At 48.6% G+C, this 27,399-nt stretch overlaps 1 protein-coding gene across 2 annotated transcripts in view; it reads right to left on the bottom strand.

Moving 5' to 3' along the window:
• The window catches only part of nrp1a (neuropilin 1a), a 65,875-nt gene that overhangs the window by 23,322 nt on the left and 15,154 nt on the right, over positions 1-27,399 (bottom strand). For both annotated transcript variants that reach the window (XM_071523454.1, XM_071523455.1), the window contains exons 4-7: positions 20,109-20,290; positions 12,101-12,328; positions 8,401-8,556; positions 5,343-5,509 (exon numbers count right to left, since the gene is read on the bottom strand). In XM_071523454.1, the coding sequence (XP_071379555.1) occupies positions 5,343-5,509; positions 8,401-8,556; positions 12,101-12,328; positions 20,109-20,290 (733 nt within the window). The remainder of the gene's footprint in view (positions 1-5,342; positions 5,510-8,400; positions 8,557-12,100; positions 12,329-20,108; positions 20,291-27,399) is intronic.

Genomic DNA, 27,399 nt, shown 5'->3' with positions numbered 1-27,399 from the left:
CGCTGCTCGATTGGCTTATAATTGAGTTGCCAGGGAAGTTGTATGGAACAATCCGTACTCTGGGAGAAGTTTACCAAAATACTTTACTTTTTTTTTTTTTTTTTTTTTTTACCCATTTCTCTGCCTTCCCCCGACTGTGGGGGGAAAAATAGCTTCCCATCTGTGTGTGTGTGTGTGTGGGCTGCTGAGTGAATAACCGAAGCCTCCGGGGGGAATGAGTTTATTCGTTTTTCCCTCACCAAAAAACAACAACAAGAGAAATGCTGATGGTGAAAAAGGAGGGAACTCTCCTAAGTGTTCCAGAGTCAAAGAGCAGCTGGCTGACAGAGACAGAGGCCCGACCCTTCTATTTCAATACTTTTTGGAATGTTTTATGGATCTCAAAGGATGGGATAGTCATAAGAAAGATAGCCTGCAATTATTCAAGGACATTACATAGACGATAAAGCTACAGCCATCTGGTTTTTGCATACAAAATCTGATTAGAATATCCATTGTATGACAATAAGAGAGATGTGGTATTGTTTGTGAATTGATCTATGCAGGTACTTTGCTATGTGGCTTAAGAGATCTGTCTCTAGCATAACCATAAGGACAGATGCAGCATTTCCAAATTAGGTTACAGCAGTCCATCCCCTGATTTCACCCGCAGCACCTGGGTGTTGCTGCGGGAAGCTTTTTTTTGAAGAGTTCCATTACCCTAAAGTGTAATTAATCCTCCGTTCATGAAAATTGTATTACTCAAACGCTGCGGGACCTATGAGCTCTACTCACGACCTTCCATTTATCACAGTATTCACCTGCCAGAATTACAGTTTATTTTTAGCCCCCCCCCCCCCCCCAACACCTCTTTGGTGGCATTAAATTATGCACATCTTCCCATGCGCCGATCATCTATTTCCCTGACAAAGAAGGATGATTCGGAGAGGCTCTGCCGCGTGCGTGTACAGGTAGGATGACAACTAAAAATAAAATAAAACGGTTGCCTGGTTTGTGTGTGACTGTGAAGTGTGTGTGAGCTCAGCATGCCGGAAATGTACCGTCGCATGATTAAAGGTTTCAGTCCCAGCTGTTTGAGGAAGGATGTTGATTTAGAGGTTTCCTTCCTTGTGAATCATCTTAAAGACTCTACCTCCACCGCCATTCACACACACACACACACACACGACTAATGCGCTGAGTGACGTTTACGAAACCAAGAAACAATGCTCGGGACGGAAGAGAGGATGACCTTATGGTATGTCACGTCTGGCAGCTGCTTGACGAGCCCGTCCCGGGACGAGGGGGGGCTGCGGATGACCGTTTAGTGACGAAGCCTGACTCCAGAGCCTCGGGCAGTTTCCTCGTCTGGAATGCAGACGCTGAAAATGACACTGATTACGGCTGAGCTGCGTTTCTGTCCCGGGGTACTTAACGCAGCGCTGTTTCATTTCATTACATCATGCCATCCTTCATGTTTTCGATTTCTCGTCCCACTTTTGGGCTACTCCACTCGAGTGCGGGTCTCCGTCCTCCCATTGATTTTCCAATTGAGAGCGAGGCCCCGGGAGCAGCGAGGCACAGACAGCATGCATTGTTTCCATTTGTACGCCGCGATGATGATCTCACCGGCAGTCGCATGCCAGCCTCCGCTTCTCTTGTGCACTCTCTCTTTCTCTCTCTCTCTCTCTCTCTCTCTCTCTCTCTCTCGGCTTCATCAACTGAGAAGCTGCTGTTAATTACCAGTCCATATTCTAATTACTCATCACTCCGCGCGGCAATAAGCCCTGGAACGGAGACAGCGGCGGAGGGAGAGAGACAATAGCGATGAAGAGGACGTTTCTGCAACTCATTGACCTGAGGTAATTGAAAGCACATTTGGATGATGGAGAGAAAGAAAACAGGATATGGCGGAGCGCGTCGCTTTAGCGTCTGACGTGAGCCCCTGCACTCTGGACCGCGGAGGAGATAAACGGCGGGGGCCGGCCAGACCGGTGTTTTGAGCGAGGAAGTCGGCAATTAGTGGTCGTTTGGTTTCGGTCAGGCGGTGGAACGCAACCTGTTATCTTTGTTCAGCGGCCCAGGTTTCGCAACGCTGTTTTCCTAACAGTGTTATGGATCCGTGTGAGGAAATATGGGTCATGCCCCCGCGCTTTAAACTCTCATGTTAGCCCGTGATAAGTTCCTCTGTAAATGGTTGACTTTGCCTTGAGATCGCTATCACATGTAGGGGATAAAGGAGCATATTTTGTAAACAAACGCCAATATGCTTTTCATGTGTTGGACTTTCATCTACCAGACGGGCGAGACTAAAGCAGACATCCCCTGTCACATGAAAAAGGACTTGCGTGGCTCCCTATCTCCTCTCATGATTAAACAATTTCGTTGATCAGAGACATATAGAGGCCTATACATAAATACTGATAACATAATCAGGGATAATGCTTCTGGTCAAGAAGATTGAAGATAATGGCAGGACCCATTGTAGCTAAATCATATGATTATAGAGAGCAAGAACTACTCAAGCTCATAAGGATAAATCACCTCAACCTGGCATATGGGATAACATGTACTGTATATTGCCATTATGTGATGCTCGATAAAGAGGCTTTCAGGTATTGACAGTTGGGCTCTCTCCAAGACAGCGTGCATTATTCATGTTGTGTGTGTGTCTCTGTGTGTGTGTGTGTGCGTGCGTGTGTGTGATCAATGGCGGCTGTCTGACAGACCCGGTTGTCTTGGAGATCCGGTCCTGCCTCATTCAGATGCTGCGGTGACTCTTGGTGGCCATCGGATCGCCTCTCCAATATATTCAACAGAGCCATTCATCATTACTCAGCATCTTGGAGATTTTCCCTCTGATGGTCCCTGAGGGACCCTTTCGTCTCAGGCTGTGGCGTGTCTTCCGAAAATATATATCTTCCCCTCGGAGACGCAAATGTGTGGTGCAGATGCAGGTATTTCCTCCCCGACGTTATGCATCGTTCAGGTTTTCCTATTGGAACCAGGCTGAGTCCATAAATGCAAGGATCGGGGTGTGAGGTGGGGAGTCTGGGTGTGCGCCCGCATTTATTTTTGCCGCAACCTGCTGCACGGGCCCCCGCTGTTCATCCTCTGAGGCTTCAAAGAAAGCCATGGCTCACGCAGGCAGATAATATGCACAATTCTTCCTCTCCCTTGATGTGGCTGAATGTTCAAGAAGAAGAGGGAGAAGAAGGGGAAGAGGAGACGAGTGACGCAGAAGAAAAAGAGGGAGGGAGATATGAAAGGAACAAGGAAGAATGTGACGAAGGTCTGTTTTGAAGGATTATTGCCCCTTTTTTCCTCCCTCCTTCAAGCCACAAAACCCCTCAAAGGACATCTGTCCATCTCTGTGTACTCCACAGGGCTGATTAATGACCTGGCTAACCCAGCACTCAATGCTGAACCACATCACACCAATCTAATTACCCAGAGAAGAGCGCACAGACTCCAGCATCTTGCCCTCCTCCTCTCCATGCATTAGAATTAGGCGGCATTAAAATGGATGACAAATCTGGATTATGTTCGGCAAAAAAAATGGAAAGCAGAGCGAAGGAAAATGCCCAGGAATCAAAAAGCCGCCTGTCATGAATAATAAAACCGTCTGCCTCAAATTGCAGTCAGGGAATGATAATGAAATAAATAATGAATTGATTACTATGCATCTGACGGCGCACTGAGATGATTTGTACGTGCCGCGAGGGGGCCCGAGCTTGTTGCTGCACCGCGGACGGGCTTAATGAAAGAGGAATGAAGAATTCCACTCTTTTAATAACACTTGTGATAATTGGGCTCTGCTCAGAGTGCCTGGCACAAGTGCATCACACTCCTTCAAAAACATAAATTATGTGGCAACCCCAGACTTGGCTCTTTTCGCTGCCTTTGAAATTAGAGGCACCCGGTTCAGCGTTTTGATCCGATTGGTATTGGGAAATCAGCATGCCCATTAGAGCATGTCCCCTCTACAATTCAGACTTTACTGCTAAATCAAATCCTCCATAGGATCAATACTACAGCAGAGAGAGTCTTGAGTGGCAACAAATCATCTTGTTTGTCTGTGGTTTCTGCTGACGAAGGGGCAAAACAGGGTAGAGGAGCGTTCAAATCTATACTCGAAAGCAGAACTGTGTCTAAGGACTGGCAATCAACTGATAAAAAATATGTTGTTACCCTTAACACACATATCTGAAGATAAACGATGGACTTTCCTTCCAGAGAGACAAATGGTTTACACAACACTGTCAGATGTGGCTGAAAGGGAAGTGGTCAGGGAGGCCATGGTTCTTCCTGATCCACTCAGACACATGCTGGGTTCCTCTGCAGGACAATATGCACTCCCACTCACTCACTAAGCCAAGAACACAAAATCACGCACACATGGACATTGACAAGCATGGGAGAACACACACACAAACTCTGATTAAATTAGTCTGGAGGAGCAACGGGGGCCCTCAGGACAATATTTTCATTGCAATAAAGGAAAAGCTTTGCTTATGGCCCTCCCCGAGCAAATATTTGGCAATGGGTCAGCTCTATTATTCGCCCCCAGAGGAATATGCTGGGGCCAAAAACTTTTCAGCGATGAAGCAAAGAGTGTAGAAAAAAGGTAGAAAAAGAAAAACAGTCTGGGCATTTACAAGGCCTGAAGGCTTTGGGTTAGTAAATCAAACATGCTCCGAATGCGTCCAGGTAGTGCACTGGCGGTATTGTCACTGGGGGGGGTTTGTGCTGTAAGTGGACTTGGAATACGTGACTTGGCCCCGTCTGGGGATCAAAGACTTAAACCTTTAGTCTTTCCACATAAAGTTCCCTAGGTGGATGATGATCCCTTGGTGGAGATAAGCCGACAGGCAGACAAATGTGGCGAGTGTGTTTGTGTGTGTGTGTGTGTGTGGCTAGGCAGGATGCCTGGACTAAATCACATCCTCAGGTAGGAGAGGAAGACAGAGACAGAGAGGGACAGAGACAGAAACGACAGTGACAGAGAGAGTGGACAAAGGACATTTTTGCGAGGTTAGGACTCCACCACCCCGAGGTCCACCAGGAGGCCAGCATTCATCATCAGAACTGCTGGATCTGGTCGAAGCGTTATGGAGAAACTACACCTCCAGAGACTGAAGGGCAAACACAGAACACACTCCTACTGTGTTCAAGCAGGCAGTAGTCACTTCTAATACCGCGTACACCCTCAGACTGTGACTCACCTCCGGTATCATGCTGCTGGGAGTTTGTTTTTTCTTCCATGCTGCCATCTATGACTCAAACTGCCACTGAAGCAATAATCCGTAATATTTACATTCTTTCTAAAGCATGTGAAGTTACAGTGGTTGGTAGTGCTGTACCTGTATCCACTCCTTGTTAGAGTCCTCTGCCGGCGTCCAGGCGTTTTCATAGTAGTTGAGTCTGGAGCGCTCTGGGGACCAGCTGGGGTTGTACTGGGACGAGGCTACGATCTGGTCCGACGCTATCTCCCCCGACTCCATTCCCAAAGGGTCGGTACAGTCAAAGTCTGAGAACGGAGGGGGTGAGGAGAAGGACAGAGAGGGGAGAGAGGATAGGAGAAGAGGGGCAAGGTAAAAGATAGTTAGTTTCATTTTGAGCGGTGGAGGCACCGGCGCGTACCCAGCATGCGTTCTCAGCGCTCCCCCGGAATCGGAGCTCGTCCCTGGGGAGAAGTCACCGTGCGACAGGGCACTCAGCTCTGGTGGCCGGAATAAGCAGCGCATCAGCGACGCCTCAGTAAACCCCTTCTCTTTCTCTCTCTCTGTGCTTTAATGGACCCAGGGTGGAAGTGTTCTACATTAAGGCGTAAAACTTCTCTTCATGAAACATTCAGCGCGGTGCTAAGTTTACGCCCGCACGAAAGAAATGTATTAGGCGTTAAAGTGACTTTCTCTCTAGCTTCTTCCTTTCATTTTTTTTTTCCCACTGACTGAATCTGTGTCCCTCAGCTCCCTGTGGCAGTTTATCTTTTTCGCACACGGCACATATTTACCCCAATTCGGTCTCCCGGGGGAGTTTAGGTACGTTTAGTGTCTGTATTTTGGGGCCGTATATCACGCTCAATGGCCCTACCACCCAGGATAGGAGGTGGGTTCCCTTGTTTGTGTTGACAAGGGACAGCCGCTCTGAGGCATCCCCGGCCGGGTGACTGGAGACCGGGTCAGCTCGGGGGTTCAGCCCCTCTAACCCCCCGGAGGTCAGACGTACAGACTCTGGAGCTGCAGTTAGGGTTGAAACGAGAGATATGAGGTAGAGGAAGAGCTGATCTTTTGACCCGGGCAGGGGCCGAATAACTTCACCACAACAACACGGAGGTATGCGAGGGTGCGCTCTCACACGGTCATGCGGACATGTTGGCCAGTTAGCGATGCCACTGGAGCAGTTGGGGGTCAAGTGCCTTGCTCAATGGCACCTTGGCGGGGTTTTGTGAGGGAGGGGAAAGCGCTACTCCTTCACTTTTCCCCAGCCGGCCTGGGAATTCGATCCGGCGACCCCTCCGGTCACGAGCCCGCTGCCACACACACCCCCTCGCAAATACACAAAAATGCAGTCATGTGCTTGTGTGGATGTGGACACACACACAGACACACACACACACACACACAGAGGGCATAGGGCGAGGAGTAGTGAGGAGCTGCTATGTGGCTGCTGCCTATGAGCTAACACAGATGGTCTCCCCATCTGCCGCACTGCTAACACACCTCAGTCACTGGGTCACCGTGCGAGTTTATGCTTGAGAGTGTCTATGCGCGATTGCAAACGTATGTGTGTGTGCGTGTGTGTGTGTGTGTCACAGTCTCAGTGTGAGGCTGAGGAAACTGTCTCGCACCTCTCCACTCACATCAACGCCTCTCTTTTGAGAAGTCTGCCCGTTCTTGTCAAACTTTTCTGCTCAGACCCACATCTTCTAGATTACTGGATGGCAATCAACAAAAACACAAAGAGGTGCTTGTTTGCAGCTGAAGACGGTTATCTGACCATGTGGATTACCGACCAAGGCAAGGGGTGATAGCAGAGGAGATAGGGACGGTAGGGGAGGGGGATCGGAGGGAGAGAGAGGGAGCGAGGGAGAAGGGGTAAGGATAAAAGACAAGGCCTCTTTTCATCAAAGCCTTATCACCTCTCATCAGCAGCTTTCAGCTAGAGTGTACCGTTCCCCCTTGCCATGTAGAAGCGAGAAAATCCGCTGTGTATTATGCATAAAGGGATTATGAATGATTCAAGTGGTACAAGTCTGGAAGAGCACTGAAAAAGATCAGAGATTTCCTCACTTTCTTTCTTTCTTTCTCGGATATGTCTTGGCCGGTGATGTAAGACCGAGCAACTCATATAAATTAAGGTATTTACTGATCAAGGGTCCGATATTTCACTATCCCTCTTAATGGTTAACGTGAGGAGTGGATTTGGGTAATCTGATCTCAGAGCTGTGATTAAAGCGACTCAAGTAACTCAGAGGAAACTAAGGAGTAATGACATCAACAGTCATCGCTGTGTTCATTATGCTTGTGTGTGTGTGTGTGTGTGTGTGTTGACTTAGAGTGTGTCATTATGCAAAGTCTTCCCTACGGGCAAGAAAAAAATCCTTTTGGAGATGATTAGTAGATTTGTTGAATGCCATCCATCTCTATTGCATCCAAGGAGTGAGTGTGTATGCATATGCATATGTGTGTGTGTGTGTGTGTGTCTGGGGTGGTCTGGTCTGTGGACAGATTTACGACCCCTAGCAGCGCTCGTCTTCCTTAATGAAATGTTTAGTCGGAGCGTTTCTCAAATTGGGGTCGGCGGGTCGGGCCCCATGACGATGATGCCGCATGTAAAAAGCTCTAGGGTTGTGTGTGTTTGAGAATGTGTGTGTGTGTGTGTGTGTGTGAGTATGTAAGGGTGGTTTCTGGTGGGGTGGCCGCCTCCTGGAGTCTGTCTGGGCCCTCGGTGTGTTAACGTGGGTCTCGTAAACCACGGGAGACGGCCCTGTAGCTCGTAACACATTCCCCAAATGACGGGGCAGGAGGTGTTTATTTAATAACTCACAAGCTCTGTTAACTGAGTGGGAATTTGTTAAAACGGGATCATGTGTAGCTTCACTTGCAGACAAGCTCTCATTCTTACTCACACTCTTAGTAATAATCCTCTGGTGGTTGCTTTATTGCCCTCTAACTCTTATGCAAACCCTTCTGAATCTACCCAATTTAGATCCGGGCTCATCTGATCCAAATCCCCTTCCATCCCATATCTCTATGGATTCTGATTTCATTTTGATTCTCTACCTGACTGGTACAGGTTTTCATTTCTGCCATATTTGTTCTGGCTATGTCTGCCTCTTCCTCTGACTGCCTGGAAGAGATTTTGATTCTACATCCCCCTCTTGTCTTGATTCTCTGTCTCTTCATGCCGGCTCACCCTCGGGGACGGTCCTTTCGATGACGGTGAAGTTGGCGGAGAAGCCCTCCTTCGCGATGGCGCTGTCGGTGTTGATTGTCAGTGCCAGGATGCCCGTGTAGGAGATGATCCTGCCCGGGGTGTTCTGCCCGCAATACCTCCCGACATACGGGCCGACTGGAAAAAAGAAAGAGAGAAGAAGAGACAGAGACGGGGGGAGAGAAAGGACAAACATTGTTACCGAGGTTGCACACGGGTTAGAGTTGGGTTAAGTCACTATTTGTTTGTTTGCCACAGCCATGTCACACATGGGTTTGACTACTAATCACCTCACCGCCCCCCCCGCACTGTCTGGAGGTGAGAAAACTAGTGTGTCAGTGAGGTATGGGAACGGCTGCATTTTTGTGGCCGAGGGGAAGATTTTCCCCATAACGACGCGTGGGAAAAGACTCCCGACATTCCGCGCCTGCTTGCCCGCTGAACACAAAAAAAAGAGAAAAAGCGGAAGAGGGACTTGTGGTGCGGGGAGGTCACGGTTTCTGTCTGTTTGCTGGCCGTAAATTCCTCAGAACGCCCCCCCTCCCCCTTCCCCCCCCCCGCGCCCCACCTCTTTTTTTTTGTTTTTTTCCTTTAACGTGGTGCACAGTTGAGGCAGACGCGGCCATGGCCGAGCGAGTTTCGTGAAGGAGACCAAACAAGTAGAGACTGGGTAGACAAGGGTGCGGGGGGGGGGGGGGAATGTCAAAAGACACGGGGCAATAAATGTACAAGAGGGGCACGTTCCACTGAGCGGACTGAATGAACAGCGGGATGGAAAATAAGGTAGGGATGGAAGATGGAGGGAGCAGGAAAGAGAGGGGGAGAGGGGAAGAGTGATGGGGAGAGAGAGAGCGAGAAAGAGGGAGGGAGAGAGCGCACAGTGACCTTGCCCTATGCGTCTGATGTGTGCTATGATCCATGCCTTTGTGCATTTGCGAGTGTGTGTTTCCCTGCGTCTGTTCTTCGGTGTGCAGATGTTAAGCAGGTCCGGGGACCTGCAGCTTATCTGTGATTAGTAATGCTGTGATCAGTGGCGAGTGACAGCCCCTGCCTCCCCGCGGCCTCCTATCATCCAAACACGCCACTTCGAGCCGGGCTCACACATGAAAGGCAGAGGCCAGGCCACAGGGACTTAGGGCAGGGGTGTGATGGCTCAGATTAATCTTCATAACACAGGTGCTGTGTGTGTGTGCGCGCGAGTGTGCGTGTGTGTGTGTGTGTGTGTGCGCCTTTAAACCCACCAAGGCCTGGGCTGAACAAAAAAAAAAAGCCATCTCCCAGATTATCTGCATGACTCCCCCGGCGTTATGAAATTTTAAAGAACCTCACTATGAACTCGGCGTCCTGCTTGTCTCTCCATTCCTGAGGGAGGAGGGAGCGGAGGAAGAGGAGGAGCGGGGTGGGGGTGGGGGGCGGGCTGCGCCGCAACACCAAGCCCATCGAGGTGCGCTTTGAGTGGGGGAGAGGGAGGGGGGGGGGGAGGTGCGACTCCCCCGGCGCTTCACGGAGGCTCGCTTTTGCCCGGACATCTCCCACCTCTGCGGCCTCCCGGCGGCTAGCGTGCCTCCAGCCTTCTGTGCTAATGCACTATTGATCCAGCAGGCACCGCAGGTACTGGCCTGGCAAAGCCGACACACTGTACTTTCCTCCCGTGGCTTATTTTTATACGAGGCTGTCTCTCGCACACAACAACACTTGCAGGGTGTGATGCCACGTCGGTCCGAAAGTGTTGTTGTCGTCCGGTTTGTGTCCTCGAAAAAGCCTCAACTGTCGGACAAAACCGGGTTATTTTGTTATTTTCGAGTCGAATATTACTCTTCAGCTGAGCGAACAGAAAAGTCTCAGTGGATTTTAATCGGAAAATGTGTTTTTCTGCAGATAGCGCCATAGGAAATGCCTCCTTTGCAGATCCCCGAGGTAATTTTTACCGAAGTCGTGTCGCAGTCATGGGAAAAATATATATGCATAAAAAAGGTGATAGTAATGTGACATATTCTTTGCCCTCGAGGCCTTTGCAGATCTTCTTGATCAACACGATTCTCGGGAAATTAAACATGTTCCACCTTTGGGAGATAACATAAAAACGTGTAATGGAAATAGTTTGACACCTCTATGTGGAATCAAAGGTCAACGCTGCACAGTTTATATCTGTGGAGGTGTGAGTTTAGACTAGAATATTGAACTGTAAGTAAACTCGGCTGAAAAGGCGCGGTGATTTGCAACACTTTGACCTTATCGCTGGGAAACGCCAGTGCAGAGAATACCGATGTGCGCAGCGTTGAACGCCGCTAGATCAAATTCTTTCAACTTTCATGTTCGCTGCACACTCTGTGTTGGAATAGCCAGCAGAAAAACTCCAAACTTCAAGAGGCGATTTCGCTGACCGAGTTCAAAGCCTCGGCTCGGGCTGTGGAAGCGTGCTTTGAATACTGTCTGTGTCACTGCTCTCTCTCTCTCTCTCTCTCTCTCTCTCACCTGCCAATGTTCTAGATGGATCTGAGAATGCTATAGATATTGTTTTACTGTTTGTCCGAAGCTGCATGTGTGCTGCAGCCTTTGTTCGACTGCCAAAGAGATGTTGGATCTCAACGGGACAAAGCTGGCTCGATAAACGCTTGAGTTAAAATTCACAGAATTTTATTTGTCAGTCTGGTGGGAAACACAAGGAAACCGCCGAAGGAAGTTCCTTTTCCAGTCATTTCCTCTTAGATCGGAGTGTGTTCTTTATTCGGCAGGGCGGGGAACAGCAACCACTTAAATACCATTGCCTTGACTAGACCTACAAGTCCCAGTGGAGAGACACAAAGAGACACAAACATCTCCTCCGACACAATGCGGCCTGTCACAGAAAAAGGAAGGGTGGGAGGCTCTTGCAATCAGGAAGTGTTTGGCATTGAGCGATGACTAAGCATTATGTTCATGACGACAGACCACTGGACCCCTGCCAGACCTGGTTAAGTTAGCCCACTGGCCCAGATAATGCAATCACATTGTTCACTTTCTCTGGCAAAACAGTGAGAACTGAAGCCGAAACTCAGCACTTCCTCCCTCTCTCTCTCTCTCTCTCTCCCTCTCTGTCTCTCACTCTCTCTCGCTATAGGATAGCAATCAGGGCGCATTGTTCAGGGCCACAGCAGATCTCTTAGCAGTGGGAGACGACGCATTTTCACAAGAGGAATTCAACGACCAGGCCCTCCTCCCTCTTTCCTACACGGGCCTTGAAACGATCCCATCTACTGTGTCAGAATGCATGGACAAACCCACAGCTGTTGACATGGCTACAGTCATACAACATTAACCTGAGGTCAGCTGCTTTGGGGATACCTCACCTGGGACACACACTTAAACACACACATATATATCATGATGTTTGGCTTAGTCATTCCTTTGTAGCAGGAGATCTAACAAGCTTTTACTTATTCATGTTACTGATATTTCCTTGTACTTCCAGGAACTAACAATTGTACATTTTACATTAGGTACTTAGCGGAAACTATTATCCAAAGTGACTTATAATGAGTAGACTAGTGTAGGTATATAATTGCTTAAAAAGGGTTAACCCTAACCTATTACCCTAACAATGTGGACTGGATTTCCACCTCAGTCGTAACTGTGCAATCTAAATTCATTCCATTCAATAGTAATGACTCTGTTGTTCCTGTGGTGAAGGCCGGCCGCTCACCTCCGGGGAAGCCGTCCCAGATCTCCAGCCGGTCGTAGCGGCAGAACACGCCGGTGGGGGGCGTCGTGTCGGGCTCCAGCTCGAAGCTCTCGAACTCCAGGACGATCTCGGACATCTTGGGCGCGAAGATCATGAAGGTGCAGTCCAGGTTGTTGGGGTACTTCTCCGGGAAGCCGGGCGACTTTATGACGCCGCTGTTGGAGGTGAAGTTCCTGGAGCACTCGGGACCTGGAGGGAGAGGAAGGAAGACGGGAAGAAAGAGGGGGGCAGAGAAGAAAGGGATAGTGTTGTTTTATTGCTGTTTGTTTTCGGGTGGCTTTGTGCAGGGGGTATTGAGAAGCTCTGTGTCCCAGCTGGTTCATTGAGTTGAGGGCAGTTTATGGCCCAAAGACCGGAGACCACCTTCACAGTTTCTACTATTCACTGGAAGAAGGACGCTACATCTGGGTCTCTCTTCTCTTGGTTTTGGTTCTTTGCCTTTCTTTCATTCTTTATGTGTGTGTGTGTGTGTGTGTTTTAAATCTCTAGCTCGGGGAACATCTGGCCTGCGAGTGTAAACATAAGTGAAAGGCCTCAATCACCAGAATAAGAGTTGGGGAAGGATGAATAAACAGCTTGATTCACGTTGCAGCAACCTCCTGCACACACACACACACACACACACACACACACCAGCCCTCATCATTACACGTCTGTGAAACATATGAGAGGTGCTCAGGCAAAATTACAGCGTTGATGATGGAAGGAAACGGTGATGACTGTGCATACATCAACACACGCACACACACACACACACACACACACACACACACACGCACACATGCAATTTTACACAAGAGAAAGTCAAAATATTTATTCACAGCTCCCCAGAGAGCTGCCTTTCAGCTGATGAGGAGTGTTAACACGTTTCCCATGTTAGTCACTTCTCAGAGCGTCGTGAGCAAAGAGATTATGATGCTGGAGTGAGTGACACGGGATAAAAATGACGGGAACCGCAGAGGGACATTTTTAAAGAGACTGACAGAAAAAGGCATTAAGGCATGTTTGCTATGCAGGCTCAAGGGCTAAGCCAGGATGTTGGCGAGCGTTTTGAACGAATGCATCACACACACACACACACACACACACACACACACCACCACCACCACCACCACCACCACCCAGCGCAAATCAAACACCATCAGGAAAAAAGACCACTGTCATCGCATGCAATCATTTGGAGCCATTAGTGGTAGAAATGTGCCCAGGGTAACGTCATTTTCATGTTATTCTGACAGCCGGCGTGATGGGCGCAGATGGGCCGATCGAAGCCAAAATTGTGGGGAGTTATCGCTAGATAGAGCCCCCGTGCTACGGCCACTGTAGCTTAAATGAATGTGGCAAACTGCTTTTTCCACTGTCACTCAAGCATCTTGCTGGGCCCCTAATTCAAGACCATCAGGCCCACTTGAGGCCGCTCACCAGTCATCGAAGTGAAGGGAGAGAAAGCCTTGTTGATTTTCTTTCTCCCCGAGTTAAAAGCCACGAGGAGCAGCGTTTTGACTCTAAAAAGAGTTGACATTTAGTGCTGCAGCTAAAATTTCACAGCTTCCCCTCGTATTTTCCCCTGGAAAATGGAGAGATTTTCTCTGTCGAGATCAGACGATTCCCGGAGATGAGGGGGACGGCTGGATGCTGCAGGTCTCCACTTTGCCTCGCCATATTTGGGAGAAAATTTCAGAGAGTTTGGCAAATCTATAGATGACCACTTCTTTGGAAGAGGGACCCTGTGGTCCTTAAGTGCTCGAGGCAGCTGCAGCATTCACAGTGCAGTTCAGGTCAATGTGTTGAGTTTCCTGTGGATATTGGCTCAGGACTCAGCTCTCCGTCCGTTTCGTTGCCCTCCCCCGTCACCCTTATCTCGGCTCCGCAGTGGACCAGAACAGATTTGGCCTTTGGAAACAGTAGATTCTGAAAACCTGTCAGACCCTAGACTCCAGACTCCAGACTAGAACCGAAAAAGAAAGCATGGCGCCTCGACTGGTGGGAGATATTCCAGTAGTTGGGAACATTGCAAGCATGTCCATCTTAACAAGTCATTTAGTCTCACTCCGCAAATGACACTTGATTCAAGAGAACGGATGAAACAAGTTACTTCGAATTGAAAAAGAATGAATTTATCTCAATCCTTTGGCATAAGAATTGATTTTATGACTGTGTGTGGAGGGTGGGATAGGGGTTAGAGATCAATAACGGTACTTCACGTTCCCAATTCACCTTAAATACCTGCTTTCACCACCCCCGTCACCTCTCTCTGTTTCTCTGTGCCTCGTTCAGACCATGACTGAGGCCGAGCCAAGGACAAACTCCACTATTGTTCGCTTTTGTGTGCCTGGCTGCCTTTATACCGAAAAAAAAGAGAGAAGACATCAAAACAAAATAGAGTGGTGAGAGAAGACAGAGCGCTCCGGTCGTTCCCACCGGCAAGATAATCAGCCAACAGATCTCTTTTATCTAGTGACTCCACGGGGGGTTTTCCGTCCCTCAGTCCCCACGCTACCCAGGATGCTTTGTGTTGATGCTTGCGTGAGAGGCATTCAATGATACCAGTCATGCTTTTCTGCTGCAGTGTGTCTACCGTGTGTGTGTGTGTGTGTGTGCATACGAGCTTCAGGAGACAAACACGTCCCGTTGTCAGCCAAATGCTAACTCCCCACCCCTTGCTCGCTCTCTGTCTCTTTTCCCGTTTTATCGCCGCAGTTGTTGTGTGTCTTTCTCGGCGGATTCAGCGCCTCGATGGCGAGAACTCAAGCAATTCCGCCGGAGAAAGGAGGGAAGCGGCAAACAAGAAGCGCGGGGTCTGTAAATATGAAAGGTTTGACTCCCTGACAAACAAATAAACTTCCCAGAGGGAAGGCTCAGGGGGGCTTATCCGGCCTCTATACAGCCCTCTACACAGGCACACACACATACACAGGGGTAGCTATTCATATCACTTGATCTGAGATAAAACAGATAGAGCAGCCGTAGTGCAGCTACTAGCCCCGACCGCTGCTTTTAAGCAAACAGCTGAATTTACGACGGGAAGTAAAGAGAGAAGAAGAGGTAACCTTGAAAACACAACGTTTACCAGCAACCTCCAACCAGGCGCTCCAACGTTTACTGCCTGCCGTAATGGATTCCTTTAACACTCGTTTATATTGAGCTCATCTCCTCTGGACGGCGGAGTAAACAAATGTCGGCCCGTCTCGCTCGCTGAGTGATTGGAGTTTGTTTAACGGGACAAGCCGCGGCCGGCAAAATGCTATTTAATGGAGATCTGATTTCAACGTGCGCAAGTGCTGGAGATTTATACTTAAATCTTAAATAAATATCATTTCAGCATTAGGGAGGAGGGCCTCTTTCAACTGTTAGTCCCTTGATGACTTGTCCTCTATGTCTCTGTTTAGCCGTGACTCTGAAGTGCTGAAAGCAGACCGGAGACTGGGCGTTAATCATTAGAACAACCTTGCTCCAAGGAACATGCCTTAAACGCGACAGCCCCTCTCTATTTTTTTTTTTTTTACATTTCTCTCACTCTCTTTCTCTCTCTCTCTCTTTCTTTCCATGCATCCACCTCTCTCTTTTTTCCATCTATCCTCTCTCTCTCTCTCTCTCTCTCTCTCTGGTCAGGGTTATTAGGGGCCGGAGCCATGGGGGCCAGAGGTGTTGTTCTTGGACCGCTAAGTAAATCACCACTGTTTATGTTCCATGCGGCTCTCTGGCTGATCATTAGCCCGGTCCACAACCCCCCACCCCCTCCGTTACTGCCCCCGCCCCCACCCCATCCGTATGCCCACACTGACAGGGGGGTTAACGGGCGGTGGAGAATGAACTCTTTCAACACCAACTCAAACATTAACCTGGAGCCGGTGGGGTGTCAATCTTTGAAACAGATGGAAAGGCACGTTTACATTGACCCGCAACCCTCCCACCCTCACACACACACACATACACACACACACACACTGAGGCGCTTCCACTTCCAGCTGACACACTGACACGGCATTTAGCGTGTCGACTGTGCCGATGACGTCGTTCCCCCCCTTCAGTATTGCCAATGAGGGATGACACAGGGCGTTGATGGGATAGGGGGTGGGGGTGGGGGGGTCGCATATTCCCTCCGGCTCCCCTAAAAAGAGAGTTGTTGTCTTGGGTTTCCATGCGGGCAGTGTGTGTGTGTGTGTGTGTATGATGACAGTACGTCTCCATGCCAGATGTGACCTATGCCATCGGGGCGTGCCGTCCATGAAAGCTGAGTGTGCCCCCTATTAAGCCCCCTCCTACACACACACACACACACACACACACACTCACCTTCAAATTGTTGACACAGGTGTGTGCATGTAGTAAAAGCGCCCGCACCACAGTGACATGATAAACAGGGCCTTTTGTGTGAAATGATGATGATAGTGATTTTCAGTGTAAGAAAGAGATGGTGGATGCAACAGACCTCCCTCCAGTAGACTTAGTCATTCTGCTGAGTAAGTGTGGGGAGATAGAGAAGAGTTTGGGTGTGTGTGTGTGTGTGTGTGGCCGAGGAAGGGAGGAGGGGGGGGGGCCTACCAGTGGCACTATCTCTGCCTCCTCGCCCACTTCAATGGGCCCACTGCCAGCCTTGATGTGGCTCTAAGCGAACTGCAGAGTTGTTAACGGAAAACATATGTGTCACGTGTGTGTGTGTGCCAGTGTGTGTGTGTGTGTGTGCATGTGTGTATGCGTGTGTGTGTCTCCGCATGCACGCGCATACATCATTCCAGAAACACTTGAGGATTTTAAGTGAGACAAGATGACAGGATAAACACAGACATTTGCTCAGAAGATGAGCTGTGATTTTTTTTTACAGTCTATGGATTGTTGTTCAGAAAGCCGGTGATGGGAGGAAGAGGGAGGGGTTGGGTGAGATGGAGGGATCAGGAAGAATGTATGGCGGTGCAACTCTAATGGATGAGCTACGGGGGACTTTGGAGGGAGAGTAACACTCTGGCAGCCGAATGTCTCAGTGAGGCTCTCATAGTTAAAGTAGAAACAGAACAAGCTTGCATAAAATGGCCCCCATATTGGGTAAGGCTCAACTCAGTTTATCCATCTTTTCAGGCCAACATAGAGCTTTATGATAGTATACATCATACTAAGTAGTATCAAACTGATGTAAGTTATATGAAAATAGGGGTTTTCAAGGGAAATAAAAGCACAAATTATTGCTTTTCTGAAAATAAAACTGATTTTTGTATACATTGGTGGTTGCTTGCCTTATAATGATCGCCGACTGGAGGCCCATCCTTTTTATTTCCCGCTATGTTACTGTACAGCCGTACATAAAGAACACCAACCTCACTAATCTGTCCCCTTCCGCTCAGACATTCCTCTGTATCACTCTCCTAACTGATTCCTCTTCTCTATCTCTTTCTTTTTCGCTATCACCGTTCCCATCGCTCTTTCCGTTCCCTCTTCGCAAACCCCCCCCCCCCCCATCTCGCTCTCCCTCTTTCTTGCCAGACTTCAGCCGGCGGAGCGAGGCTGCCAATTTGCAGGCCATAAAATAAATAGCCCATGCTAATTAAGATGGTTGGATTGGATGGAGAAGTAGAGAGAGAGAGAGAGCGGGGGGGGTGGGGTGGGGGGGGCGGTGGAGTGTGATGTGGAGACGGCCATAGAGAGCCGCAAAACAACCTGTTCTCTACCAATTAGACACTTTGCAGGCCCGCCGCTGATGAAAGCCAGGGCTACCCTCCAGCTTGTGTGTGTGTGTGTGTGTGAATGTGTGTATTTACATAGTTTGAAGCTTAAGTGGATGAACCTACACATGTACACGTACTCGTATATGTTTGCATGTGATCCTCGGGGGGGAGTGTATATATATATATATACACATGTTCGCCTTGTGGGTATATTTATCATACGGTTGACCTTGGCGCGTGTTTAACCCGGGAGTGAAGGCAGCACCAGTCCCCGAGGTGGACTTCCAGTGATCTCTAGCCCTATAACCGCAGTGGTAAACACCCTGCATTCTTTGCATTCCCCTTCATTGACATGCATGACCGCAAGCCTCCCGCTCCCCCATTCGTTATCACAGCATCTGTGTATCATCATTAACTTTACATGTGTTAGCCAACGCAAGCCCGTCGATGTTTTTCCCAACTAATACCCTGCTCGTTGATAAGCTTTGCTAATCAGCTAGCTTTGTATCTCTCTTTCTCTCTGCTCAGTTCTCTCTCTCTCTCTCTCTCTCTCTCTCAGTCTCTCTCTCTCTCTCTCTCTCTCTCTCAGTCTCTCTCTCTCTAACAAACAGGGCTGTTAATTGATCTCAGAGCCCTGGTCTTGGCGGCAACTACTGCTTCAGTAGTCAAAACACACAGTAAATTCAAAGCATAACAAGAATCTGGATCCACTGAGGGAGCGACGGCACACCCATGGTGCTCTTCTCCAAGGGGGGGGGGTCCTGGGAGAAAAAGACCTAGGCAAACACGTTCCGTCTTGGGTAAAACCTCCAACAAAGCCCCCTCCCCTCCCTCCTCCTCGTCTAGCTCCAGCTCTCTCCTTCGGACTCATTCTCTCTCTGCCTTTCCCTCTCTCGCTCTATCCACATTTATACATCCATATTTCTTGCTAGATCCATATTTCCCCATATCTCAACGCCCTCTGAGTGTGTTCAGCAGTCCCCCCCCCCCCCCCCCCCCATCGCCACGGGGCCCCTAACACGGCTCATTTATAATCAGTCCCGGCTAATAGATGAGACTGGGAAATACCAAGCTAATCATGGGAAGAATGTAGTGGATTTAACTACCCTATCATGGGGAAAGAGGCAGCGTGTGTGTTGTGTGTGTGTGTGTGTGGCTATGTGTTGGGGTGGAGTGTCGCTTTGATCTCATAAATGGACCCACACTCCACCAGCTGCCCTCCTGTGATGGCGACACACACACACACACACACACACACAAGCACAAACACACACTAACCCAGATTAAAAGCAACGAGGGACCTCGCCGGGCCATTCATCATGTCTCCGAGGTCACAGGGGGCCGTCCCATAGACTACCACGGGGGTTAATTAATGAAAGTGGAGTCTATAGCACCTGTCTGCCTCCTAGTCACTCTCTAGATATGTGGCCTCCTCCTCTTCATCCCCCCCCCCCCCCCCCGCTCCAAACACAGGAAGGCGATAGACCAACAGGAAATTCTCCCTTTTGTTGTGTTGTGTCTTCTGATAAGACACACACATCCCCTGAGGATATTTGCGGTTTATCGTACCTGATTTCAAACCCTTAGGTCTTATTTTTAGGTAGGGCCTTAACGTTAAGGAAGGAAGCTCTCCCTAGGGTGACGCTATCTTCCGACTGATTGGATGCCATCGCGGCGGTATACAAACTGTATCCTATCAGAAACAGGAAGAGGTGAAAGCGCTTCCTGAGCCCAAACCCTTATAAGGGAATTGAATTTACTCTCTCCTCAACCAGCTACAATGAGGACAGGTTTGTCCCATTGTTGTGGATTGAGAGAATAAGGCAACATGTGAAAGCAGATTTTCAATAGTAAGCAAATGACGCTCTTGATTATTGCACAATAATTCACACCAGAGAAAAACAACTACAGTTATGGAGCATATGGGAGTATGATTCATTCATTTTGAATGGAGCATATTGTTTGCCATATTGCGATTGCATAATTTGATGCTCTGGTGCCTTGACTAAATCACAAACAAACCATGAAATGAGACGGAGCGCCTCTTTCTTGGCCCATTATCAGAATTATTCCTCTAGCGTCCATACTGTATCCTACTGTGTTAATGTAATAAGCTCGGCTGAAGGCAAAATTCGGTAATTCTAGTGTGAGCAACAAAGTATGATTGAAATTATGTATTTGCGGTGTGGAGCCTGCAAGAGTGTTTTTGTGTAAGCTAAACCTGGAAGTGGACAGCTGGTCTTTTAAAGGGACTGGAGCAAGACGGACCTGACTCAGAAGGTACGGTTCACATCCCCCCCCCCACTCACCTGTTTTGAAGATCTCGTATCGGATGGAGAAGCCTGCTCCGTGGGTCTCGTAGTCGGACACAAACTTGATGAAGAGCTGGTTGCCGGAGGAGACGACCGGGGAGGGGGCGATCTTCCCGCAGTACTTCCCCACCAGCTGACCGCTCTCATCCACACCGTCCCGCACCTCCACATAGTCATACCTGAACACGGAAAAGAGAAAGAGAGGCATGGTCACTTGTCTGGTGCTTTCAACACCTTTTTTCACTCTTATTTTGCTCTCTACTGTCTACAGCAATGATGGCCTTGGAATATTAAACCGGATTAGTTGGAAAGGACATTAGGATATTCAGTTCTTACCATTCATGTGCACCACACACAGATACACACACACACACACACACAAACTCACACATTCACACACAGAGGAGCATATAAACACAGAGCAACGCAGCATATTGTGTAGGTAATGTAGTGGAAATAAAACGCATTGTACTAATGAGGTCTCAGGTTAAAACTCGGAGAACAGGTGGGCAGGCTATGCTCTCATTATATTGTGGCACACACACACACACACATACACACACACACACACACTGCAGAGGTTTTATAACAATGCTCCCAGCAGCATTGAGGCCAAGTTTATGTAACAGCTTTAACTATTGAAGCTCAGCTGAAGAGTTGTCTTCTAGGTGTTTAACTACGGGATAGCACTGAGTGTGTGTGTGTGTGTGTGTGTGTGCGTGTATGTGTTTGCGAGTATGTGTGTTCTATAAGAGAATATAGCAATTGACAGTGATTATATTTTGGCCCTTGGCATAGGCAGGTATAGAAAGAGCAGGTGTTAAAGCTATCAAGCACACATAGCCTCATTGGGACTGCTAGAGTGCACGCACACACACACACACACACACACACACACACACCTACACACACACACACAATCCACAGCCTATTCAAATGGAATTTCAGACCCTCGGCTATTGAGGGTAGCAGCCGCCTAATTGAGTCAGCACAGAGTTTAGGAGCAGGAGAGGAAAACGGCTTCAAAATAGGACTAGGAATGGGAGCCGTGGTACGCACACAGACACACACACACACACACACACACACACACACACACACACACACACACACAGACAGGCATGCGAAACTTAAGATGGTGGAGGAGAAATTAGAGTGACCAGCCAACGAGGGTGGTCTAAACACAGCCCCTGGTTATCAGTGTGCATGTTTATATGTGTGTACTTCTAATTTTGTAATCTTCCTCACTGTTTTGGGTGTGTGTTCGTGTGTGTGTGTCCCTGACCCTGACGATCTGCTGTTTCCCCCCTCCATGTTCCTCATTATCCACCACCATTAAAAAAAACACAAACACATGACATAGACCTAGCTGGAACACACGTACATACATTTGCGTAAATTCATACACTCAGATAGTAGGACACAGTCTCACTCTTGCATTAATTTGTGTGTATGTAAGCACAATGTACAGCAGGTGTGTGCACACATGACACACACACACACACTCACACACACACACACACACGTTCCTTTCTCTCTCTCCTTCTCCCTCCCTTCGAAAATATGTGCCTTCTGGGCATAGGGGCCCGTTTTCATAGTTCTGCTTGATTCCCAAATTACTGTCAAAACATCAGGCCTCCTTAGCGAGTCTAAATTCACTTAATGCATGGGATTTCACACAAAAAGGCGATTTACACTTTGAATGATGGCTCAGGGTGGGCTAAATCCCTCAGGTGGGGCCAGACATGTACCCACATGAACCCCTCGCCACCCCTTTCTAGTAAAACGGTTTCCTTCACCTGCATCGAATTAAAAGTGCGTATTTGTGAAACTGAAATGGCGTTACCGCAGGTGATGTGGGAGGGAGAGAGGGGGGGGGACGCCTACTGGGTTTACACACAGTCGTTATGGGCAATATTATGACAAGTTGCAGGAGTCAGCTAGACCGGTCAGAAAGTGTCCACCGAGGGGAGGAGAGAGCATAAAAAATGGAGAGCTGGAGAGGAGTGGCACTCCTTGAAATTGGGTCCCCTGAGGGGGCACGATGGATGGATGACTTCACTCGTCTTTCTGCCCGGCTGGAGTGATCTGAGGTGATATGGAGCTGTCAGCATGCATCAGGCGCCGCCTCCTCTTCTTCTTTTCTCTTTCACTTTTCTAGTCTCTCGGGGTGAAAGGGTTGGGGCTGGGCAAGAACGCCGGGAACTTCTGGCTGTCTCTAGAGCCGATAACTGCCACAAGGCCCTGAAACACGGCCCATTGCTCCTCAAGCCTGGCCTGGTATCCAGCCCCTATGAATCGCAGTTTTCAGCACTCTTCAAATTTGCATGGCGATTCAGTTGGTTTTTGGCAGTTAGCTAACTAGCCAGCAGGCTAATTTAGCAAAGCACTACTAGATATGTTAGCTAGTGTACAAATCACATGTGTAGACAAGAAGACCAGATACTATAGTTAGCTAGCTAACAAGCTGACATTATCTGGGCACAAAATTAATCAATGATGTGACACTTCCAAGTCAAAAACAGCACAGAAATGAACCATATCTTTTGAATTTGGTTGAGACGGCCAAGTGGTTGCTCTCAGCCATTGAGGAACTCCAATATGGCCGCCAGAGGACGCATCAGTTGAAAGCTTCGGTCCTCTCAGCCAGGCCTTCCTAGCCTTTACTCTGCGTGGAGATATTTTGACTCAGAGGTAGAAACATCTGGGAAAGATCTGAAGATATATTGCTTTACCCCAGTTGAGCTCTTTAGATATCTCTGTTTTGATATCCTTCAGGACCCCTGGTGTTACCGCTCGATCCTGGCTACCTCTCTGATGTTCTGCTGGTAATGAGCTTGCTGTGTTTGCTTCCCTCTCTACCTTTCTCTCTCTCTCTCTCCTCAGGTTGTGATTTCAGACCGGGTCTTCTTCCTCTTCTCCTCACCGGCCCACCAGCTGTGGCAACAGGCGTGCTCGGCTTACACAAATACCACTTTGTTTCAGCTACTTTATCAGCTCAGTAAAAAATACCAGTTTCACGTGGTGTTTACAATGTTATTCCCCCCATGCTTTGCGGCACAACGGCCAGAGAGTCGCTCATTATTTAGTTTAAAGGCTTCCCCTGAAGCGGGTATCAGCTTTCTGTTGTTATGATGTCATTAGCTTGTCATATAAACACTCATCCAAGTGTAGACACTGCAGCATATATTTATGGCGATAGCATACCATTTTTGCTTATCACACGATAGTTTCTAATAGGTGTAAAATTGATCATGAGTCAGATGATTGTGTTCCAAATCACATGTTTCTGCTTCTAGTGAAGCCTGCAGTGTTTCTAAGAACACATCAGAACTGCGAAAGTGCGAGGAATTGCAGCATGAGAGTCTGCTTTCATTCTTTGCCTCTTGTTTCCATCTATTTTTCTCTGCTTAGAGGCTCTGCACTCCTCTCTCCTATTTTCTCCTTTCTTCTCCTCTCCTTTCATCTTGTCTCCTCTACTCTCCTCTCTTCTCTTCTCCTCTCCTCTCCTCTCCTCTCCTCTCCTCTCCTCTCCGTCTCTTGGTTCCCGGCTCACGGCAGAGAGCATCAATCTTCTGTGGCCCTGCTCTGTTCTATCAGCCGACTTATAATTCAAATCGGTGCCTCTGCCTCTGCAGCTCTCTGCCCCCCCACCGCCAAAAACCGAGCGTTGCCAGACGCCTAAAAAATTGATGCGGAGATGCATCACAGAGAAGAAGGAGAGAAGAGCAAGCTGCCGGAGTACAGCTGAAGGAGCTGAGCAAGTGTTTGTGTGTGTCTGCGTCTGTGTTTTCATTGTTTGTGTGTGCACATGTGCATTTTGTGTGTATGCATCCATCTGTGCATGTACATGTGTACAGTATGTGCATGTGTGTGTACAGTATCGCATTTGTTTATGTGTGTGTGCGTGAAGAGAAGCCAGAAAGCCAATGTTTCTCTCTAGTCTGTCCTTGCAGACTCCTTATTCACCATCCCAGGGAGAGAAATAGATCCCCCCCCCCTTCCTCTTCACTCCCTTTTTGACTCCTCGCACCTCCACAAAAGCTGTTTATTGCATTTTTACCCTGGCACATCATCAGCCGGCTCGGATGGCCCTCGTAAAGGCGGCACAGCGGGAGCGCGGATGCAGATGGAGGAGAGAATACGCCCAGGGGGTCCTTGTCGTGCTCTACGCGCGAGGAAAGAAGAGGCTTTCTTCTCCAAAACGTCTCTGGGGCCTCTCCTCATGTCTAAATGACTGGTGCCTTCGCCAGGACTCCAGCAGTTCTGCGCCAGTGGGTCCACAAGCTCTGCTCTGGTAACACACATCCAGCCAGGCCCTTATCATCTGGAAGACATTATGGGAATCGCTTGGCGGGGCAGTTTGACGCCTCCGAAAAGGCTCTCCTGTTGCCAGCCGTGTTAAATGTAGCTATAATCCATTGCTCTAAACACCTGCGGGGACTCGCTCCAGGTTCGAGAGTCCGCAGAGAAGACGGAGGACAGTTAACGGCCTCTATCCAGGATCATAAAGGACACAGAAAACCCTCAGAGAGAGCAAAGAGGGGAGAAAACCATGCTCTTTTTCTGAAGAGCATGGCCTAGTTTTGAGCCCTGGACAGTCCCAGTGTTTCGGGGTTTGCCTCTCATCTCTCTCCTCCTGACCCACCGAGTTAAATTTAGATCCCTTTCCTCGGGGGCCCGCATGATAATTCGTTATGTTGTATTATTGTTGGTGTTGTTGTTATTCCTCATGACAATGCAATCCAGCTGAGCCATGCACCAACTGTAACAACCATTTATCTGTCTAGTCTGCTTTGGTCTGGGTGGGCCTGCCTCTCGCCTGCCAGCACACTGTAACACACACACACACACGCACACGCACGCACACACACAGTGAGCCGCCTACCGCAGTGCTAATAGTGAAAACGGTCTGCCAATCCAGCGGGGAAATTAAAGGGAAAAAAGGAGGGGGGGATGAATCTAATTCTCAACGACCTTCGCTTCACCGACTCAAATGTATTAGCCTGCCTTCTTTCTTCAGGCACAGAGAGAAAGCAATCCGCTAGTGTCAAACGAGAACATTAGCCCTCCTCGCAAAGCCAAAGAGAAGGCGACAAACCACCGGCCTAACAATATAACAGTTATATTGCCTGGAGCTTTCCCATGGAAATAATCTGTCCTCCCTCTATAAATGTCCGCTTGATATGGTTCTACAAAAGCAATACAATCTGAGGCAGTGGAATAACACTATGACAGACTGTATAAGCCTCATACAATTGGTTACGTTTCTTAATCGGACCATTTATAAGCTCAAGCATGCTGTGGAAAACCCTAGAACAAGAGCTCTTTCTTTGCTATTACTTCCCTTAGTTCGGCTGTATATAGAACAAATTGCCCGGCTCTTTTCTCTGGCATTTCTCTTTCTTGGGGCTGTCACAGTATAACTCGCTATCGCACGAAAACATGTCACCTACAACATGTCAAAACATCTCCGGGTTAGACAAACCGGAGTGGAAAAGCCTAAACAACGGACTCGGGACAGCTCGGGGAGGCCCGGGGAGACTTAACAGGAAAAAAGGCCGTGTTGTCAGCTGTCAGAAAACTCCGGCCGGAGACTTCACGTGTTAACGAGTCTCGGCTAACAAACTGTCACTTGAGGCCCCAGCAAAACATCATTAACGTTTGTACAAGGGGGCCCGAGACAAGTTGATCTCCGACTTACTTTTTCCGAGCCTGGAGGGGACATACCTCACTGAAATAAAATGGTCCCTCTCTGTCTTACTCCTTCTCCCTCACTCCCCCGCCTCTTGCATGTGACATTCATTAACCCGCACTAGAATAACAGGTTCCGTCTTTCCTTGGGCCCAGGCCAGCCATAATGACCCCCGCGTCAGTTTCCCTTGATAGACAAGGAAGGAAGAAGGAACGGGGCAGAAAAACCGGGTCGGTCTACCTCTAAATGTTCTCGACGAAAAACATTACCTCTAATCGAGTTATTAACGTCATGGTTTCATTGGGAGGGAAAGACCCCAGAGCTAAAATGGAAACTTCACCACAGGTGTCAAGCAATCAAGGGATTTTTTTTTTTACAGCATCTCCCTCTCCATTGATGTTTCTCCAGTCCTAAATCCACAGGAGATTATTGCAGGAGTTGACGGCCTCAGAACCTGGCGACCCACCCAGCGGGAGAAACCAACCACCCGACTATTAGTTGATTCCAGCTAATCAGAGCTGATGTGTTCAGAAGTGGGCGCTCGCTGGAGAGGGAGAAGGGCAGGACTTCTCCGCTCACCGCCACCACATGGACGGATGAGTAGATAGGAAAGACGCACGAACGGATGGATGTTCCCCGCCCAGAAGGCGCAGCTGCACCCCGTCCAACGAGCCTCTTTGGGTGTCACCCACACGGGGCGAACTCGGCGCACTCTGTATTTTTAGATGCCACGGCTGGTTCTGATTTTGTGGCAGCCTCGGCCGCACGTTCGTAAAGCATATTCGCTTTCCTACACGGCAATTATCATTAGCATTGATGGATTTAGCGCGCCTCCATCCATTAGCTTTCCTAATTACACTGTCGAGAGATCTGCTGTCGCCAACAATCAAATTAATGAATTTGGCTATTTAGACTCAATTATTGCACCCCCCCCCCCCACCTCCCTCCACAACACACACAATAATCCTTTATTTGGAAATATGAGCACAGACTGACAAGAGGGAGAATTCTGGCCCGAGGGGGATCCGTCCTGCTAGGCTCGGAGCTGGCTCACACTGCTGTGAACTGGAAAGGGGGGCGGGGGGGCTTAAAAAAAAGGAAATAAAACTGACCACAAAAGCTCCCACTGTTAGCAGACCCTCTAAATCCCCTGTCCTCATCTCACATGTAGGACCCATTGCTCTTTGAACCCTTCAGAGGCAGAGGTATGTTCAGCTGACTTGCGCTCTATTCCCACGTGGGGCCAATGATGTGCCTGCAGGGCCCAAACAGATCTGTGCATATTTCCAATGGCCCCATGTGCGCATTCTGACGGTGTTTCCTCATTTAGATCCTGAAGCATGACAAATGGGTCACAATAACGTGATTATAGAAATGTATGTCAGAGGGTTAATACATTTGTTGTGTGTCGTTATTTAGCCATGTTATATATACTGATTTCCCTTAAGCGCTGACCTGTCCTCTAAATGACACTGCTGACTTGAACATAAAAAAACTATGAATACGCAATGGTCAAAAAAGCATTTAAACTATATATCATATTCACAGTATTCTAACAGGTGATTGTAATAAATGAACAGGTGATTATAATCA

The sequence above is a fragment of the Centroberyx affinis genome, unplaced genomic scaffold (genome assembly GCF_046629955.1).
Source record: "Centroberyx affinis isolate AG114_WGS23_722 - 3 ecotype Tasmania unplaced genomic scaffold, CSIRO-AGI_Caff_v1 ptg001090l_1, whole genome shotgun sequence".
In the NCBI taxonomy this organism is placed as follows: Eukaryota; Metazoa; Chordata; class Actinopteri; order Beryciformes; family Berycidae; genus Centroberyx; species Centroberyx affinis.
The sequence above is the reverse complement of the archived record's forward strand: the minus strand, read 5'-3'. Positions and strand labels throughout refer to the sequence as shown.